The sequence below is a fragment of the Myotis daubentonii genome, chromosome 5, assembly GCF_963259705.1.
Source record: "Myotis daubentonii chromosome 5, mMyoDau2.1, whole genome shotgun sequence".
Lineage (NCBI taxonomy): Eukaryota > Metazoa > Chordata > Mammalia > Chiroptera > Vespertilionidae > Myotis > Myotis daubentonii.
The window spans coordinates 2,721,569-2,741,967 of NC_081844.1; the positions used below are offsets into that span (position 1 = coordinate 2,721,569).

Genomic DNA, 20,399 nt, shown 5'->3' on the forward strand with positions numbered 1-20,399 from the left:
CGCGGGAGGCCTCACTCTAGGGACCAGCAAGTCCACAAAACGGAAGTGCCGCCCACAAGCCCGCACTGCAACCGTCAGCGAACCTCACAGCAGCCTGCGTCCCCGGGCAGGCCCAGCCCCCGGTAGACATGGGACCCGAGGCTTTGAGAAACGACAGAGCCCTCGTGGAAACGCGGCCTGCACCCCGCGAGGCTTTAACAACTGGCTGCGTGTTCTGGTGTTGAGCAAACAGCAGTGTCTCAGGACCAGGGACTCATGGCGCCAAAGGAAGTGACAGGACTCCCGGCCACGACGCAGCAGACCCTGAGAAACTGGGTCAACAGGACTACCCCTGAGGTGGCCCGTCAGGATGGAAGCACGGAACGCCGCCATGCAGCCCGGGGCGCGGCGCAGGGGCTGAGCACCACCCGTGAGCCAGGAGGTCAGGGCTCGATTCCCGGTCAGGGCACAGGCCCGGGCTGCGGGCTCCATCCCCAGTGTAGGCGTGCAGGAGGCAGCCGATCCATGATTCTCTCTCATCGTTGCTGTTTCTATCTCCCTCTCCCTCTCCCTTCCTCTCTGAAATCAATAAAAATATATTTAAGAGAAAAAGAAAAAGAACGCTGAGGTGTGTGGCAACAGCACACACAGGACCCGCCCCAGGAAGATGACGTGGGAGAAGCGTGTGCCTAGCCCAGCCGTGGGCAAACTACAGCCCGCGGGCCGGATCCAGGCCGTTTGAAATGAATAAAACTGAAAAAAAAAAAAAAAAAAAGACCGTACCCTTTTATGTAATGATGTTTACTTTGAATTTATATTAGTTCACACAAACACTCCATCCATGCTTTTGTTCCGGCCCTCCGATCCAGTTTAAGAACCCATTGTGGCCCTCGAGTCAAAAAGTTTGCCCACCCCTGGCCTAGACTCTGTCTCGAGCATCGGGAGCAACGGAAGGGTGACCCGGCCCCACGGAAGCGAATCCGGCCGTGAGAGCGTCTAGATTTATCTGCTTCTCGGCGCCAGGAAGCCACTGACCCAGCAAGACGGACCGCCGTGCGAGGGCCCCTTGCGCCTCCCGAGTGCCTCGCCCCGCCTGGCACGAGCCCCAGAGCGTGTGTCTGAGTAACAGCCCGGCCCAGGCCACGGCTGGGCTTTTCTCCTGAGAGCCCTGGAGACGCCCGGCACAGGAGCCAGGTCTTTTGCGGGGCGAGGGCAAGGGAGGGCGCGGGGGCAGGAAGGAACAGGGAGGTGAGCTGCCCCTGCACCCGCTGCACACACTGTGGTTCCCGATCTGACCCTCTGCCCGTGGAGAAGGTCCCGCGCTCTGAGGACAGAGCTGAGCCGCAGCATCTGCCCGGGCCCCACAGCCTGTGTCGCACTCTCCTCTGTGGGTAGTAGGACCGCGCTCGGGCGACCGAGCGCACGCCTCCTGCTGCCTCCTGCAGACCCAGGCTCCGTGAGGAAGGACCCCTGACCTTCTGCGTGGCTCCTCCAGCCCCAGGGGCCCGGCCCTTTGCCTGGGGCTCCGTGGGCCCTTGTGGAGGGAATGTGATGCCGCATCTTGAAATCAGATGCAGACGCCCATCAGGATCACCCCCACCAGTGACCTACCAGAGAGTGGCCGCTGAGGCCACGCCCAGCTTCCTGCCAACCCTCCGTGTGGGCTCAAGGGGAGGACGCGCCCACTCGGAGTCAGTTCTCTGCCAGTGAGATGTGAGAGCTGAGCTATGAGTGTCGTGTCGGACGCTGCGGATGAAGCACACGCAGCAGGAACCGCGTGGAGCCTCACGGGACAGCGCGGGGCTCTGGGAAGCCGAGACCAGCCCGTCAGGCCTCCACGTGGCGGCAACAAGCCCGTGCTCTGCGCTCCTGCCCACTGTGTGCCGATCGCCTCTGGGTTCGCCTGGTGTCCGGTAGGGCCCAGTGTACCTCCCACGGGAGGGGAGGCGCCTCCAGCAGGTCTGCACGGGCTCAGGGGGGGACTCTCTGCCCCCTTTGTGGGATCCAGGGGACGACGCCATGCCCGTGCTGAGCCACGTCTGCTAGCACAGGGGGGAGCTCGGAGCACAGAGGCGGGGCCGTGCCCTTGCGCTGCCTCACAAAGCAGGGCACTGCCTGCACCTGCACCCGCCGGGCACTGGGCAAGGCCCCGGGACCCCCCATCTGTCACCGACAGTCGCAGGCCCCAGGAGAGGGGGGAGAGGGAGTTTTCCCTTCGGGTCTGGAAGGTCAGATCCTGTTGAAATATTCTGAATGGACGGTATAACGTTCATAAACGCCAACGGGAGCTAAGCTGGAAGCCCTGACAGACCAGAGGCTGGGGCGCAGGGGGTGTGAACGTGCTGGGCCACTTGCCTGAGGCCGGTGGGCGAGTCTGGAACAGCCGCCAGCAGCCGCCGTGGGCTGACACAGGCGGCGTTTCCTTTCCCGGCGGGACTTCCTTTGTGGGTGTCTGGTTTGAACCGCATTTACTAGCAACGGAAAGAGCCCCTCACCTTCAGGGCCTCCATGCCGGCCTGGATGACAGGCGCGAAGACGGTCTCGTTCTCGTTGGAGTCGGCGAACATCTCCGGGATCTGGTCCAGCAAACTGCGGGGCAGGAGCACAGGCGGTTGGTAACAGCCGGCACCAAACCAGCCCTCACATTCCGACCTCGACACCCGGCGTGCTTCGCCCCAACACCAGGGTGGGTCTCGGGGTCGTTCCTAGGGAATCACGGCTGGTGCGGTTTGGCACCAAAATGGGCGATTTGTTAGGAACATTTACGGAATCCCGCTCTTTGTGGATGTTTCCTGTCCTCTACATTTCCCATCGTTCGGGCTGCCCATTCCTGAGGAATTCTCTCGTCATTGCGGTGGTCACAGGACACACGCACCCACAGAGGCAGCGCCTGCCCCGTGACCTCCCGCAAAGGGCAGGGGCTGGGCTGGGTGGGCTGACAGCGTTGGCGATGGCGGAGGTTGATAACCCGCCCAGACCGCGGCTGTGGCAAAAGCAGACGAATGTGACTGACTCTAGCAAAGCAGGCCTGCCGGCAGCTGCGTCGGGAGCAGCGCACGTACTTGTGAATCACAGACTGGGACTCGTGGTAGTTGACGAGAAAGCCGTCCAGCAGGGGCACGAAGACCTCGCCCACGTCGGTCACCACCATCATCTGCGGCTGCGCCAGGTTGCTCTTGACGTTGAAGAAGTGGAGCACTTTGTTGTAGGTGACGAAGCCCACGCGGACGGCGGAGGGCGCCTCGGGCTCCTCCCTGGGAGGGAGACAGGGCGGAGCCTTCTCAGCCTGAGGCGCCTCCTGGGGTCGGAGGGGCTCCCGGGGCAGAGGCGCTAAAGTCCCGCCTGAGCCACGGCTACCAGATGCGCGCGCCACGGAGTCATGGCGGGTGGGGGTGGGGAGCACAGGCACCAGGCAGCTGACAAAGAAAACACTCCCAGAATTCTAAGTGAATGCCAAACAGACGTTATTAAAAAATGCTCGGATTTCTTTCATCTCGTACTTCTACTACTTATTCTCCATCCACAGCTACGTTTTTAAAAACCAGGGAGGCCCCTCCTTTCGTATAAGCAGAGCCCTCTGGAGCCGCCGTCTGGTTTTCCCACGGGGTTGGGACATTTGCAAGCGATGGGAGAGGAGCATCCTGGGTTCGTGGCCTCCCTTAAAATCAAGTCAACGTTTAAAAGGCATCTGATCAGAACATCTCACATCAGTGCACAGAATCAGTACATATTTCCATGGGGACGTATTTTTCTAATTTGAGAACAGGGAACTATCTTAACATGTTCCTTGTAGCAGTTTCACTGCCTGGCTCAATCCTATCAAGAGAATGCGAAGCCCCGCCTGGCCTTCCCATCAGTGCCACCCGTGTGAGAAGACATCAGGGACTCATGCGACCACACGCTCTGCCTGGCGTGTCCACTCCCAGCTCCCTCAGCGTTCGCCCGGACTGTTCCAGTGGGAGGACTGACAGCAACACTGAGGACGCTAGTAACCACGGACCCAGAATGCTCCACACCACGCATCTGGAGCACTTTAGCTACAGCAGGTTACACACAATCAGAAAAAAACAAGAGTTTGGTGGGCACATCAGGTGAGAAACTTCAAATCTTTTCTTTCCTATTCCAGAGAAGTCAGACAGAAAAGCCAGGTGACCTGGCAATTTCAAAGATGTAAATTCAGAGTTAAATAGCAAAAAAATGGGTCCCCAGCTGGTGTGGCTCCGTGGTCGAGCATCGACCTATGAACCAGGAGGTCACGGTTTGATTCTCCATCAGGGCACATGCCTGGATTGGGACTTGATCCCCAGTAGGGGGTGTGCAGGAGGCAGCCGATCAATGATTCTCTCATCACTGATGCTTCTACCTCTTTCCCTCTCCCTTCCTCTCTGAAATCAATAAAAATGTATTTTCAAAAAAATGGGGCCTTCCCTTTTCTAAAGATCAGCTAAGCGACTAACATTCCTTAGACCGTGATCAAGACGTAGTACGCTATCTGGCACATGGCCTGCGGGTTCAAAGCAGTCAGTCCCACCGATGGCAATCCTACACAGACAACATAAGCTACACACATAACAGCTCAAGTGAAGCTGGGGGAGGAAACACAGGTCTGCCTGGAAAGGTCAAGGGAGAGAAGGTATTTGGTTTGAATAAACACTCCTAAGAGGAGTGTGTCCAGAGCGCAGGGACCCCTGCGGCCCTATTACTGCTCTCCGTCTTCTGCCAGGTCACCCGTCTGCTCCAACGGGCTGTGCAACGCCTGAGGAGGGAGCGGGGGTCAGACATGTGGAGACGTGTGAGCTCACACCCCATGTGGAAGGGACAGGCTGGCGGGGGAGGAGGAAAACTCTCAGCTCGAGGGGACAGAGGGAGAGGGAGGAGCGAGGCCGTTTCCAGGAGTCAGAGCCCTTCCTGTCGCGGGCCCAGCTGAAGCTCAGAGGAGACCCGGCGGCCGGGGGGGCGTGGGACCCGGGTCCCAAGCTGCGCCCTGGCAGGGCCTCTCACGCCCACCTCCACGCGCTCTCAGCACCCTTCCCTTTAGGGTTCCTTCCCTTCAGGGTTCCGCTGAAAGCACCTCACTGTTTCTAAACAGCCTCCCCGCACCCTCACCCCCCACCCCTTCTCCAAACCACCCTCAGGAATATTGTCACGGATACAAACAAAACTGCTCCTGCCGGGCCAGTCACTCCTCTGCCCACCCGCGGACCCGGGGCCCGGAGGCAGCGGGCACCCACCCCAAGCATCGCTTTCCAGACAGGGTGCTCGTACTAAGGCAGTGCAGGCGGACTCAGCCTGTGTCCTGAGCGCGTCTCCCACGCGTGACGGGAGGCTGCCTGCTCCGAGCCTCTCACCAGGCCAGTCCCATCTGAGCCAAGTCTGCACACTCTACCAGCCACCACTCCCCTGCACCAGCCCTGGCGGCAGGAGAGCCACAGGCCCATCGGAGGGCGAGGGAACCTGGGCGGAGAGCTCCCACCACCCCCAGCAACCGCTGGTTTACGCCTGGACAACGAGCAGCAGGCTCCCACGTCTCCCCGCCCGCGGGACCCTCCGAGCTTATAAAGGTGGGATGGTCCCTCGCACCCATTTCCCCAGCCTGTGCGCCGACTCCACGCGTGGCCGGCGCCTACCTGGGCAGCCTCTCCAGCACGGTCTTCAGCTCTTCGCAGATGAGCCGCACCAGCCCGCTCTTGATGTTGCTGTAGGACACGTCGATCATGAAGATGAAGGCGGGAGGGCTGGGAGGCTTGTTCTTCTGCAGGAAGCAAATGATAGAAACGATGATAGAGCGACAGTCACATGACACAGCGCTCGGAGGCCACCAGGTATTTCGCTCACGACTCGGGCCGCGGCCGGGGACTAAGCCGTCCCAGTCTCAGGCTATACACGGCAAAGGCTGTTTCTCTCCAGGCCCCGACCCGGTCAGCCCCACATGCTGGGGAGCATCCTGCTGGGAGCCCCGGGACCTGACGGCTCTGGCTCCAGTGCCCAGGGGAGCGGGCTGGGGACTCGCTGACCACCTGCCTCAGGGAATATGAACCCACAAATGGTGCCAGAAAAGAGGACACATGATAATTAGTTCTTGTCTTTGAATCTGCAGTAAAATTGCATTAGTTTCCGATCGCCATTCTCAACTTAATTGTGCTTAAAAATTAAACTACATTGTTAAATGCTGCCCACTTCCAACGTCTTTATGATGAAGCATGGATGGCGTGCCTTTTCGGTTTAAAATGATCACTTTAACACAAAGCAGCTGCCACACGGACGCTCTGCGGCCCCTCGGCTGGCCGGGGTCCAGCACTGAGGAAGGGCTGCGTCGGCCGACCTTTCACAAATATTTAAAAAAGAGCCACAGGCAACGACTTAGTGACTCACACTAACAGAAAAAATAAAGAGGTAAGGCTAATTTCATTTTAACTTTATCTATATTATAAAAGGCCTATGGCCCTAACGCCCTAATGATCAAAGACCAGCACGGGCGCCCTGGGCTTCTAGAGATAAATAATATGAATGTCTAAAAAATTGTACTTTAATTGTTATAATTATAAAATTAATGATAATATCTCCATACTAGAGGCCTGATGCACGAAATTCATGCAAGGTGGGCCTTCCTTCCCCTGGCTGCTGGCACCGGCTTCCCTCTGGCACCCGGGACCCGGGCTTCCCTCCAGCCACCAGCAGGCACCCAGGACCCAGGCTTCCCTTGCAGCCCCAGCTTCGTCCGGAAGGACATCCAGGAGGACGTCCGGTCTAATTAGCATATTGTGCGTTTATTATTATAGGTTATCTTACTGATTCATTCTATAAGCACTACAAGGCTAGATATACATTCTTCGAGTAAAAGTTCTCATTTGAAGTAAGAGGAAAAGGCCCTGGTGGGGTAGCTCTGTTGGTTAGAGCATCATCCAGATTTGCCAGGTTTTGGGTCCCATCCCAGGTCAGGGCACATATAAGAATCAACCAACGCCCTGGCCGGTTTGGCTCAGTGGATAGAGCGTCGGCCTATGGACTGAAGGGTCCCGGGTTCAATTCTGGTCAGGGGCGCGTACCTTGGTTGCAGGCACATCCCCAGTAGGGGGTGTGCAGGAGGCAGCTGATTGATGTTTCTCTCTCATCGATGTTTCTAACTATCTCTCTCCCTTCCTCTCTGTAAAAAATCAATAAAATATATTTTTTTTAAAAAAAGAATCAACCAATGAATGCAGAAATATGTGGAACAACAAATCAACGTTCCTCTCTCCCCTTCCCTCTCTAAAATCAATCAATCGATAAAAAAGTAATAGGACTTAAAAAAATCATGAACCTGAAAGCCTCCATCCTTTGGCAGATCCAAAATCAGACCAACAAACAAGTGAACGAAATCTACTGCTCTGCACGTGAGCATTTATTGCACATCACTCCTGGCTCCACCTACTCTGCCTCGGACAGAGACCTATGCTGACGCATATGGAATGAAAATGATCATTCCCATCAATTAAACCAGAACGCCTTCGTGCCCCCGCCCGGCCTGGCCCAGCATCTCCATGGCGCCACCGAACACGTTCCTACGGAAAGCTTCCTGTAGCTCGTGTCCCGTGTGTGCAGAGCTAATTCACCGCTCCTTTAAGTGACATTCTCTTCCCACGCCTCTTTCTCTATCAATGACATCACCACACGCCAACCCAAAGCTTGAGACGTGGGTTAGATCTGACTATTCCCTTCCTTCCCATCACTGAGTCCCACGGGCTAATTCTTTCAAAATGCTCCTTTCATGTTTCACGCATCCCTATGCTTCCCCATCCAACTCTGTCATCTTGTGCCCAGAAACTGTAATGACTGCATCGCTGGCTTCCTTAACCCATTGCTCTACCCACTCAATCCAGCTGCTTCGCCCAGCCAAGCTCATGTCTGACCTCGGTACAAACCTGGCTCTAAATGACACCGCATTCCATGTTGCGGCCCTCCCTGACCCCGCCCTCCACCACACCTCACTCCATGACACTTCACTGAACCGCTCTCAGAGGTCACTGCTTCCTGGATCTGTGACTTGGAACAGGCCCAGCCTCCTGAGTGTCTGCACTTGCAGGCTCCGCAGGCCGCACTCAGGTTTGTAGCGACCAAACACCACGCTGTCCCCTCCTGCCTGCTTCCTGACTGTGGCTTGTGTTTCTCACCCCCTTCTCTTTCTCCAAAAGCCCCTCTTCTCTCCCTTCCCACAGCCCCACCACAGAAACCTCTTCCACTCACTCAGCTGGAACCCGCACCTCCATGCAGGCGACTCCCCATCTTCTCTCGTCAGGGGCTCCTCTGCGCTCCAGGCTGGCATCTGATTGACCAAAGCGCAGCGCCACCTGCTGGTCCCAGCACCTGACACTCGAATGCTAGCCGTTCACACCAAGTCTCCCACTGTCCTGGTCTTCTCTGTGAGAACGTACAGAACACTGATCGCCTGAAACCATCTGAAATCTCTCCCGACAGAACTGTCACCTCCCTGGCCACACACACCGCCCACTGTGAAGCCTCTGTGCCCCCAGTCCAGGCCTCACACACAGACCTCATGTCTCTCTTATATGACCTTTAGCTGGAGTCAAACGCACATGGCAGGACACGCACCGTCACAGGCCGGTGGTGTGAAGTGCATGCACACTGCTGTGCGGCCACCGCCACCACCAAGTCTAGAGGGCTTTACCCTGCAGAGCAGCCTGCGCCCTCAGCAGTCACTCCCGCCGCCCTCCCTCCAGCCCCTGGCCGGCTCCAGCCCGCCCCCCACGCCTGCCTGTACGGAGCCAACTACGCCAGGCGCTGTGCATAAGGAGAGTCACAGTGTTTGTCTCTTATGTGACTGGCTCCCTTCACTTCGCACAAAGCCCTTAGCATTCATCCGTGTGGTAGCACGTGTCCGAGCTTCCTCTCTTTAAGGCGAATGATAGGCCATCGTATGGGTGTCCACGGGCTGTTCATCCATTCACAATGGACACTGGGGCGCGCCCCCGCCTGTGAACGTGGGTGCACAGTGCCGCGTGGAGACCCTGCTCCTTCCTGTGGGAGGTGCATCCAGAGCACAGCTGCTGGACCACACAGGCGCTCGCTTTCACTTTTTGAGGAACCCTCTCCACCACCGCCCCCCCCCCCCCCCCCCCCGCATCCTCTTGCCTGGACTCCTCCACTGACGTCTAACCCTCCGCCTCCAACCCCTCCTCTCACTGTGGAGCCTGCCGTCAGCATCGCCTGGGGAGGCTCAGTGCAGGGCGCAGTGCCGCTGCCGGAGGCCGAGGGCCCAGCACAAAACCGAGGGTCAGTTCCAGGATCGGCGATCGAGTGTGCGGGAGGCTGGAGGGGGCGCTCCCTCCTTCCCTGCACTTGTGCTCACGGCCTAGTGACGTAACACATCCTCCCGTGGCTGGCATTTCAGATGCCACTTATCAGACATGTAAACCGGAGCGACCAGAGAAGGGAGGCCAAGCCCAGCGGCAGCAGGAGAGCCTGTGTGCGCATCCCAGCTCCCCTCCGTGTCTCCCACACGTCCCTCCAGCGGCCTCAGTGCTTGCCATTCAAAGCACCTCCTACCCAGAAGCCACAGCCTCGGGGCCTGGGCCAAGGGCCTGGCCAGAAAAGTGTTTTGTTTGGCAAAGGGTTTTAAAAATATTTCACTTTGTTTTTTGGAGTGCCCAAGATTGGGGATATACTGTCCAATTCCGCCAGGCCCCACCTAGGCCCCCGGGCGCACCCACAGGCCTCGCAGCCCCAGGAAAGCCGAGAAAGCGGAGAATATGCACGTGGCCACACCCCACTCCACGCCGCTCCTTCAAGCCCCGCCCTGGCTCCCACCCTGAGCTCCCGGGTGCACGTTCCTAGGCACCTGGCCGTGCGACCTGCAGCATGTGCAGCGCTTGTGTCTGGTTGGCCAGGCCTACGCAGGGATCAGGTTCGTTATCTGGCTAGTTTTGGTCTCTCACAGCACAGAGCCAAGTGAGGCACCCAAAGGAATGTCAAAGTGAAGTAAAACTAAGAGGAAAACGATGTTTTCCTTTAGAAATGAAGGCTGGCTTGGAATGAGCGTTTAACTTCAGGCACTTTACATGCAGACACGGCCCGGCAACTCCTACAGGCTGTCCGTCACGTGGCAGCGCGGGGGCCTCTCCTCCAGGGGCTCCGTGGTCGGCCCGTGAAGACCTGTCTGCACTCTGCAGAGCCTGAGAGGGGACAGCCTCTGTGGTCCGGACACGTCACTCTGTACGTGTGACCCACGTTGGTACTTACACTGCAGCCTCCGTTTCCCCGGCAACGCTGTGCTCACCGCAGGGTGCCCGTGAGGAGGTCACACAGAACAGAGCACAGAGCACAGCCTCGCACGAAGTAAATGTGAAATAATTGTAAACTGGTATTAACTAAACTAAAGTGAATAGGGAAATGTGAGCTTGCAATTCCCCTTTAAGTTCTACACGTTAAAACATTTTCATATAAATAAAATAAGCTCTTTCCCATCATCCAAATCTGTAAAGCAGCTCACGGTGACACTTAATGTACATTTAAGTTACAGTTAAACTGGAAGGCACTTACAGCCTCTTCTCTCATGAGCCTCACTTGGAATAATCAGAGGAAGACTAAGCTCACACAACTCTTCCAGACGCCCCGTCTCTGTTCGGTCCCTTGCCTGTGGCGGACACTTCCCACCGGTCAGACATCCGTTCCCAGAAATAGATCTGACTCTCTGCTTAGTTTCTACTAAAAAAGCATAAAATCAAGATACTGTGGCCCTGCTGGCAGAGACCTGGGGACACAGACAGAGTCAGATTTATGCCTCGGTTCCCGAGATCAGCGAGTAGATCCCGCCCCCGAGTCCTGGCGGCGCCGTCACATTTCATTAGGACGTTCTGTCCGCCCAGCGTCCCGTCAACAGCGTCCGGAAGCAAACCCCCCAGGGCGGCTGGTGCTTGAGGACACGTTTTCTCCCTGAAATACAGCATCTGTGCCGAGAGTGTGCTTACAGTCCCCAAGCCGCGTCCAAGGGGTACATTTTGAACTAATAAAGCGTTAACCTTTTATAACCAGTTCTCTGTGCTGTAGAAGAACAACCCAGACAAAACACTAAAACAAATGCAAACGTTAAATTAAAAACATGTTGAAATCCAAGCAGCTGAAAAGCTTCCAGCTGGAAAATGTGCTGTGTATTGGCACTGAGCGGACGGGGCCTGCGAACCCTCGGCAGCGCTCAGCTCAGGGGCTCTCTCCCCGGCCCGCGCGCTGCCCTCTCTGGAAGGGGGGCAGGGAGGGGTCAGGGGCTGCTTCTTCCGGTGCACGCGTGGCACTGCACACACGCGCTGAAACCTGAACTGGTGACAAGAAAACTTCAAGTCATGGAGAACTTTGCAGCCCTGCCAGGTGCCCATGCTGATGCCACCATCACTGCGCCCCCGAGAAGGGACACAGCAGCCCAGGGAACAGGCACGCACCTGCAGAGTCGCTCACTCACTCACTCACTCACTCACTCATCCCAACACACACACACACACACACACACACACACACACACGTAAACAAAAGCCGGCCAGGTTCCGGGAGGAAGCAGGCGTGGGGGGGGGGGGGGGGGCGTGTCTCTAACGAAGGATGACCGTGTACAAAGCACAGAGCCTCCAAGGGGGCGGATCAGAGCAGGTCGAGTCTGTAAAGTGAGGACAGCGCTGGTGGCAGTCTGGGCCCAGCCATCAGTGGTCTTATAAGGAAGCTTACATCCCTCAACTTAATGCCTTAGATTAAGGAAGTGGGGGAGCCGCAGGGCCACATTCCAAGGCCGGGATCCCCAGCTGCTGAGAGTCGGGGTTCTCTCGCTCTCGTGGGGACAGCAGAGACGGGAGCCCAGAAACATGTCCCTGTCTGCAGCCCACCCTGCGGCCTGTGCCTGGAAGCGAGGCCTATGGCGTGAGATGACAGCAAAGAGGGAGTCGGCACTGGGACCCGCATGCTCTGCCTGGAGGGGACACAGCATGAAGTCACTGCTTTCCGTGTCTGGCGCGTTTTATAACACGACCGCTGCAGCGTGTGCTGCTACCTCCGCGTGCTCCCAGCCCGGGGCGTGGTCTGCGCCCGTGGCACCGGCATGCTTTGTCAGTTCTTCGCACGTGAAGGTCATTCACGTGGACTGGACACGCGTGCGAACACTGGTGTCAGGGACACTCACTCTGCAGTAATCCAACGTGGCCACGAACTCGTAGGACCCCAGCGACAGCTCCGGCCTCTCGCCGTGGTCCAGCCGCCGGCCGACGTGGTCCAGATGCTGGAAGTAGAACGGTGGGACTAACAAAACAAAACGGGAAAGGAAGTCTTTTGTTTTTATAACACAGACAATGTAGTAAGTTCTCAGAACTTATTGTGGGAGGAACAGAGTTAGTAGGAGAGGACAAGTATTTGAAGCTGGAATGGAATATATTCTAAAGACCCACATTTAAAAGCGTTTCTAAAACACCCCTCCTGACCTCCTACAAGTTGCTGATGACAAGGAACAGTTAGGACGGGGACACTGGAGAGAAACAGGATGCAGGCACTGCTCTCATGGTCACGGCCAAGGCCCAGCTGTCCCTCCTTCATGGCCTTTTGAAAAGCAGTGCTGGCTTTCTAACCATGTCAGCTTTCAGCACACCTAACAGAAGCGGGTGGTCACTGGGACTGGACTGTAAGCTACAGTGTTTGTAACGAGGGTGCCTCCGCGCGGGGTGCGCACGGCCACCTTCCTGCTTGGGCCGCGGGGCGACGGTGACTGTATTAGGGAAAGACCGCGCGCTCCCATCTCAGCAGGACTCTGGCTTCGGTTCGAATGGCAGAGGGGCTCGCGCTGGCGAGGGCCTGGAGGCCGCCCAGCAGCCGGAGTGCCAGGAGTCCCCGAGCGCCTGCACAAATATGGCCTGGCATCTGGGCAGCGAGCCTGCTCCGAGACGGTGGGCTGGAGTGCGAGTGCTGGCTAGAAGCGCCAGGACCCCCCATGCCCACTGACCTCCTCCTGTGAACCCAGAGGTGGCAGTGCCTTCCGTTTTAGACCAGCAGCTCAGTGCAGCTTCCAGATGTGAACTACCATGTGGACTGCAATGGGGTTGCACGGTTTGGACTTAAAAATAACCTCTGAGGCCTGACTTTCCTACTTTCCTGCTGCGTGACGGCCATTTTGTTTTAGAGAGTTTACAGGTTCCTATGCGCACGTGGGTCTCGGAATGTGGGAAGCCAATGTCTGCACAGATGAGGGACGAGGGAAAGCGTCGCGGCTGAGCTAGTGCGCGGGAGGCCTTAGCGGCCACTTGGCGACACTGAGCTGGGGGGCTCCGAGCAGCCATGTTGGGGTGTGCAGTGCGGAATTTCTGGTTTCTGGAATTCACTTCGTTCACACGTTGGCACTCACCTTCGTTCACGCAGCTGCAGAAGCCGCACTGGAAGCGCCGGCCGCCTTCGATGAACTGCATGAAGGGGCACATGTAGGCTTTGCAGCGGTTGCAGCGCACGGGCCCCGCCTCCCCGTGGTTCACCAGGTAGAGGGGCGTCTGCAGGGAGCAAGTCAAAGAGCACCGCTGTGAGGCCTTTCCAGGCGCCAGGAAGAGCAGGGCAGCCAGGTGCCCCTCCTGATGCCTCGTGGACTCAAGGCCACACCCCAGCAGAAACGAGATCAATGCCTTTTATCAGCACACACACACATGCATGTATCTATGTACGTATGTGGGTGTATGATTACCTGTGTGGAGACAGAATGAAAGAGGGTACTAACACTACCATGTCACGACCATCCTCAACCCCGTGCACCGATCTCCTGCTGTTTGCACTGATACGCACACAGGAGGGACGCACGCAGGAGGGACGGGTCTCCCCGCCCCGCACACAGCGCCCGGGCCACACGCGCTCTCCGCAGAGCTCCGCGTGCGCTGACCAGCCCGGCAAGGGGCCGCTGCCTGCCCTCAGCCCAGGCCACATGCCTCACACAGCCCCCTCTCTGGCCGGGCACGCTCTGCCAGAACCGAAAAATAAACATTCCAACGGCTTCTTCCTCATAAACACGCGTGAAACCGCTGCGCGTCCTTTATGTGCAGCTCAAGTGGAAAGGCGCAGCCTTCGGGGTCTGCCTGCATCTCAGCTCTTCCGGCTTCAGGCTGAAACCACAGGCTGCTCTTGTTATAAAGCCCTAAAGAGGACATCATGGAAAAGCTTGAGAATTGCAGGACTTGGCACATCAACTACATGTTTGTTTGTTTTTTTTAAAGAAAAAGAAGCATAAGCAGCAGACTGCTTTTAGTGGAGACCTGAAGAGCAGGAGGCAGGTGGGGATGGGGGTGGGGTGAGGTTCAGAAGGCCACTTCTGCTCATCCTAAACCGAGAGGTGCTCTGCCCCTGCCCAGATGTTCACTGTGAAGCTAACCCTTTGCTGAGCGTTTGTTCAAAAATGAGTTGTGAGATCTCAGAGCAAGAAAATAAAAACAGATTTAGTAGAATATAGGAAAGAATCAAGGGAAAATGTTTCTAAGTTCAGAATCCTCCCCTCTGCCTCTCCCGCCCCTCCCCCACAGCTTGCCTGAGGAATCCAGACATGGGTTGGACTTTCTCCTTTCTCTCTTCTGATCCCTGCGTGGGCAGAGCCCGGTGCCCACCATAGGGCTGTGAGGGGGACGAGAGGAAGACAAGTGTTCAGTGGCGAGCACTGTGCCTGGCGCGAGCTGCTGGATGAGGGGTGATGGCTGCCCACCACACAGTGGCCTTCCCTCCCGCCGCACCACTCAGCTCCGGAGAGGGTGTTTATGACAGGCGATAGGCTTGAGTTCCTAGAGGCATTTATTCACACAGACTCTGAAACTGGCTAACTTGTTACTGTAAAATGTTATTGTAAAATGATCTAGAAGGAAGAAATCTATCTTTCAGATTTTTGATGGAATCTAATGGTTAGAAGCTGCGAAGTACAGTAGATTTTTAAAACACACTAGGAATCTGATTTAAATACACGTACACATTCAAGCAGTGACTTAAACAACAATTTCCTGTAGATGCTTTTCGTGTGACAGGCACAGAGTGGTAAACGTCTGTCCTGAGGCAGGCGGGAGGGGAGCGACAAAGCTGTAGGTACAAGAGAGCCTCAGGCAGCGGAGGGAGCGGAGAGCAGGAGGTCAGAGCAAGTCCATCAGCCGCCCTCGGGCTGCCGTCTGCCCTGCGCCACCGGCTCCAGGACCTGACCCGCTTTCAGAGTTCAGTTTGGAAGAAAGTCTGCAATCTGTACGCATTCCCATCAAGTCTACTCCTCTCGTCCTTTTATTTTCAAAGCACTCGAAGGCCACCATCGACGCCCTGAGAGACTGCAGGGACAACGTCGGATGCCATTATTTGCTAGGCAAAGCAGAGGCAATGCAAGCAAGACGAACCTTATTCTTGCTGCTAGGATTTACTCAAAGGCAGGCCCAGCCTGAATTACTGTGCAGTTGTCTGCAACTGACACCTACACATCGCAGCCTGGCAGACTCGGCCTGCAGACCTGGAGATGGAATCTAGGAACGCTCGGCTGCGAAGCACACCCGCATCCTGCCCCTTCTCTCTGGGACACGAGGTGATGGATAGGCAAGGAAGGTCTTCAGACGACGAGGTGACCGCCAGGAATGTTAAAAGCTTTCAAGTGTTTGTTTTCTGGGGGCCCGGGGCGGGCGCAGCGCCTGCTCCTGCAGAGGTTGCTCCGTCTCCAGATGCCGCTGACCTCCCCAGCAGTGAGCACGAGCTCACACAGCCAGTCTCCCCTCTCTGCTGGGGTCCCCTGCATGTCCCCCGCTTTTGTAAACATCACACTTCCCCAAACATTCTCCCCAAAAGCTGGTCTTTTCCTTACCAAGGACATCATGTCATATTTGCTTCAGGAATATTTTCAGATTTTATAATTTTTTAAAATAAATGTGCTTAAAACCTTTGGCCTCTAGTGCCTTCCTGCCTGCTCCCTCTTTTCTGTGCTTCGCTTCAGTGGACAGAGCGGACACTGGACCGAACCCCCATGGCGATCGCAGTCTGTTCCCGAGGCGGGAGCTGAGCAGGGGAGGGAGCACGCTGTCTGGTCCTGTGCTTGTGTTTGGATCACCAGGGCTGCCAACGGTATGTCGGTACTAATTTTAATTAAGATGCTCTAATTGGGTAAAGTGTCTCCTTTTGTGCATGTATAATAAAATCACGGTGGATTTGAGGCCACAAGAGAGAATATAACTCACTGAGAAATGGGCTCAGTTTGAAGATGAAATAAGTGAGTTCAAAACAAAACAAAACAGAACAGAACACTTTTGGCTACTTTTCCATGTGAAAGAACAGACAACAATACATATCAACCAGTAACTTCTTGGGATACTAACACAATATTGAAAGTTTTCTTATTTTAATATTAGAGACCCGATGCATGAAATTTGTGCAAGGAGCCTGGCCCTCGCAGCCCCCTGCGTCTGGAAGGTCGTTCGGCTGTCTGGTCTGATTAGCATGTTGCTCTTTTATTATTATTGACTAGAGGCCTGGTGCACAAAAATTTGTGCACTCGGGGGGGGGGGGGGAGGTTCCCTCAGCCCGGCCTGTGCCCTCTCGCAGTCTGGGACCCCTCAGGGGATGACCACCTGCTGGCTTAGGCCCGCTCCCTGGGGGATTGGGCCTAAGATGGCAATCAGACATCCCTCTGGCAGCCCAGCAGCCCTCAGGGGATGTTCACTTGCCAGCAGGGAGCAGGCCTTAGCTGCAGTAGGACATCCTTAGCACTGCTGAGGAGGCAGGAGAGGCTCCTACCACCACCGCTGTACTGGCAGCCATCAGCCTGGCTTGTGGCTGAGCAGAGCTCCCCCATGTGTGAGCCCACTGACTACCAGAGGACAGCTCCTGCATTGAGCGTCTGCCCCCTGGTGGTCAGTGTGTGTCATAGTGACCAGTTATTCCTAGTCTTCCTGCTGTTAGGGTCAGTTTGCATATTACCCTTTTACTATATAGGATAGAGGCCTGGTGCACAGGTGGGGGCTGGCTGGTTTGCCCTGAAGGGTGTCCCGGATCAGGGTGGGGGTCCCGCTGGGGTGCCTGGCCAGCCGGGGTGAGGGGCTGATGGCTGTTTTCAGGTTGGCCACACCCCCTTTAGGGTAGGGGTCCCCACTGGGGTGCCTGGCCAGTCTGGGTGAGGGACTGACGGCCATTTTCAGGCTGGCTGGCGACTGAACCTCCCAGCCTCTCCTTTTTTTCTTTTTTTTTAATTCTGGGATTTATTTACCTTCTATAATTGAAACTTCGTTGCTGTCACTGGAGCTAAGAGCTGGGCTCCTGCTCTGAGGCCACGGCCTGCTAAAAGCAGGTATCTGGGGTTTGTTTAGCTTCTATAATTGAAACTTTGTTGCTTTCGGAGCTCAGAGCCGGGCCGTGGCAGGCAGGGAACCTTGGCTTCCTCCATGACTGGAGCAAGCAAGCCTCCTGCTCACTTCAGCTGTGTGGCTGTCGGTCGCCATCTTGGTTGGGTTAATTTGCATATCTCGCTGATTAGCCAATAGGAGGCATAGTGAAGGTATGGTCAATTACCATGTTTGTCTATTATTAGATAGGATAGTATCAGTTACCTAAGTCTTCCTGCCATTCTCCCAGGCAACCTAACATTTGTGCAGTCGGTACTGGGCCTATGGCCCAGGACATTAAACACAGCAGCAAGCAACGATGCAATCAGCAGCCTACCTCGGCGTAGAGAGGACAGCGGGGAAATCATCACGAGTAAGAGTTCTCTCTAGCTCAGAAGGCAATGCTCACCGATGGATTTCAGAGCAAGCACCGTGCGCAGAGCGATGCGCACACCCTGCCGGGATCCCGCAGGGAGGTGTGTAACCTCTGTTTTTTTGTCTGGGCAGCTATGTAACTAAGAAAAGTCTTGCCACAGAAATCTTGCACAGAGTCTGTGTTTTAGAGAAGTGATGAGCGGCAAAGTCAGCTAAATATTAAAAGCTGATGAACACAAATCCACTAGGTGGCGCTGTACAGCTAAAAATTAAAACCGTACAATTTCCCCAGTAATGAAATACTCAAGTTAACGATGCCATATTCACTTTATGTAGGTCTAACAGCATGTAACTGAACTTACGTCAGCTACTACCATCACACGATTAAGGAGCTGGACTTGTCTTGAAAAAAACAAGGACAATAGTTCACGTAGGGAAACCGCAGCCTGTCAGGAGGGCAGCCCCAAATCACAGCAGGTGACCTCACCCTCGTTCAGATTTAGAAAAAATCCGTGTTCTGCATTTTTAACGTACACTTCTCCTTCCTTCCCTCTTCTCTCCCCTCCGGGCCCCGCCGTGTCCAGGAGAGCCACCGCCCCGGACATCCCCGCATCAAGAGTCCACTGGCCGAGGCCGGCAGAGCAGCTCAGCCAGACCCTGCGGGTGATGGGAGAGGCTTCTGGCCACGGTGGCTCCCAAATCCTATCAGACTTGCAGCAAGAAGACCTGCCAACGTGACATGGTCCCCAGCTGGATGCGGGTGACAGCGCAGGCTGGCGTCGGCTGCGGCTCTGCATGCAGTGCTCTGGGCTGGAGGGCAGCTGCCCCTCGCACCTGCCCCAGGGGAGCCAGCGAGGGCCCGGTCCCTGGGGCTGGAGGCGAGTGGGAGCAGGGAGCGGAGCGGGAACAGAGCCCGAGCCTGGGATGAGCTGCCACCCGCGAAACCTCAGACGCTCAGGCCTGAGGCAGAGGAGCAGAGACACCCGGGGTTATGCCTGAAGCGAGAGGAGAGTCGGCATGGACCTCATGGGCCTCACTGACTGCGGACGTTTCCACGGGGGAGGGCGGGACAGCCCACGAGCGTCCACTTTCAGCTTCATCGCGTGTGACCCCTGCCCGCCCCCACGAACAGCCACGGACAGCCACGGGAGGCCACGGACAGCCACGGTAGGCCATGGGAGGCCACGGGAGGCCCTGCACAGCGGTCACAGGCCTGCGGTTTTGTTCGAGTTTTTGCAATGACAAGTCCGGCATGAAAGAATATTTTCCAAATGCCTTTTTTACAATCCTGTCATCCGCCTTCTAAAAAGAAACGGCCTGACAATGAAACACTCAATGTGCCATGTTCATTCTAGGGCTGTATTTATGCTTTTCAGGGATGTTTTCAGTTGGCCCTTGCTACTCTAAAGCTGTGCGTTTTCTTATGTCCAGAGAATTAACCTCCTGCTACTTGGAGTGTTCGCGGCACTTGAGAGAATGTTTCCATCCTTTTCTGTCAACATGGCTTCCTGCTGGGGCCAGCCGTCGCCAACAGAGGCTTCTGTTAAGGAAGAGACGGCGTTTCTAGAAGTCATATTTCCCAGGGCAGAGCTGGGCGGTTCCAATCAGTGTGAGCAGGTGAGGCAGGAAGGAGCGGGGGCAGGGAGGAGGCTGGGAGGCTGGCCTATGAGCTGAGGAGAGAGCAGGGAGGCAGCGCTCCGCAGAAAGCCTACCCAGGCAGGGCAGTGAGTGGTGGCCGGTGGCCCTGACCCGCCAGGTCTCTGTCTGTCTCTCCTCGAGTAAGGTGTTTACTGCAGGGCAGTCCCTTATAAAAGTGGACACTGTTTAGAAACAAACGCTCACACCAAGTAACACTGGGATATTGCCTAGGTTATGGTGTGTAAGACGGTTGCAAACATTCCTAAACCCAGGTGTGAGTATACAATTATAAAACTGATTCTAACAGAACCTGGCTGAGATCCTGGAGAGAATCCAACCATGACGGTCAACTGAACGCTGCCTCCGTGTCCTTCCTTTGCTGGCTCCGTCCACACCTTTGGGAACCCCTGGACCTGCTGGGGCTCGACCCCAACAAATTCTCATATGATATACCATGAATGTCAGAAAAAAAAAAAAAAAACTACTGGGAGAACAGGCCTACTGCTCGCCCATTTTCTCACTGTACAGCTGTGGTCATCTTCAGAGAATTAAGACATATAATATTAGTTTATGTAAATCACATTAAATAACTTTCCTTCAATATTAAAAAAAAAAACACCAAAAAACTGATTCTATAAAAAGTATCACAGGAAAATCCCACTACCATTTCCTTTCAGAGCCGACAGCTAGGGAAGCGCCACGTTTATGCAAAACCTCTGCAGCTTTTCCTGAGCTGGTCTGGGGTGGGAGCCGGCCACTGAGCCTGCAGGCCCCGCTGTCCCCGAGCCACTGGCTGGTCACTGTCCCTGGGGGGCCTCTCCAAGTGACAGCAAATCACCTTCTGTGAATGAATTTGCTTTGAGCAAATAGCCAAACACCATTTGGAGGAAAGACTCAAACATAGGGTCAAAAAAAGTTGAAGAAAAAAATTTAATTAAAAAAAAAAGAAGTGTGCCCAATGCAACAGCATTTGGGGAAATGACTGCATTTATTTGTTACTACATATCAGTAGTGAGCTAGAAGGGAAAATGACTTCTTAATCTATCAAAAAATAATAAACGTTGATATGTATGAGCTAATACA

The 20,399-nt window shown here is 55.6% G+C and overlaps 1 protein-coding gene across 1 annotated transcript in view; it reads right to left on the reverse strand.

Moving 5' to 3' along the window:
* The window catches only part of SEC24D (SEC24 homolog D, COPII coat complex component), a 70,372-nt gene that overhangs the window by 13,965 nt on the left and 36,008 nt on the right, over positions 1-20,399 (reverse strand). The window contains exons 9-13 of the mRNA XM_059695567.1: positions 13,343-13,481; positions 12,134-12,249; positions 5,607-5,731; positions 3,042-3,233; positions 2,475-2,568 (exon numbers count right to left, since the gene is read on the reverse strand). Of these exons, the coding sequence (XP_059551550.1) occupies positions 2,475-2,568; positions 3,042-3,233; positions 5,607-5,731; positions 12,134-12,249; positions 13,343-13,481 (666 nt within the window). The remainder of the gene's footprint in view (positions 1-2,474; positions 2,569-3,041; positions 3,234-5,606; positions 5,732-12,133; positions 12,250-13,342; positions 13,482-20,399) is intronic.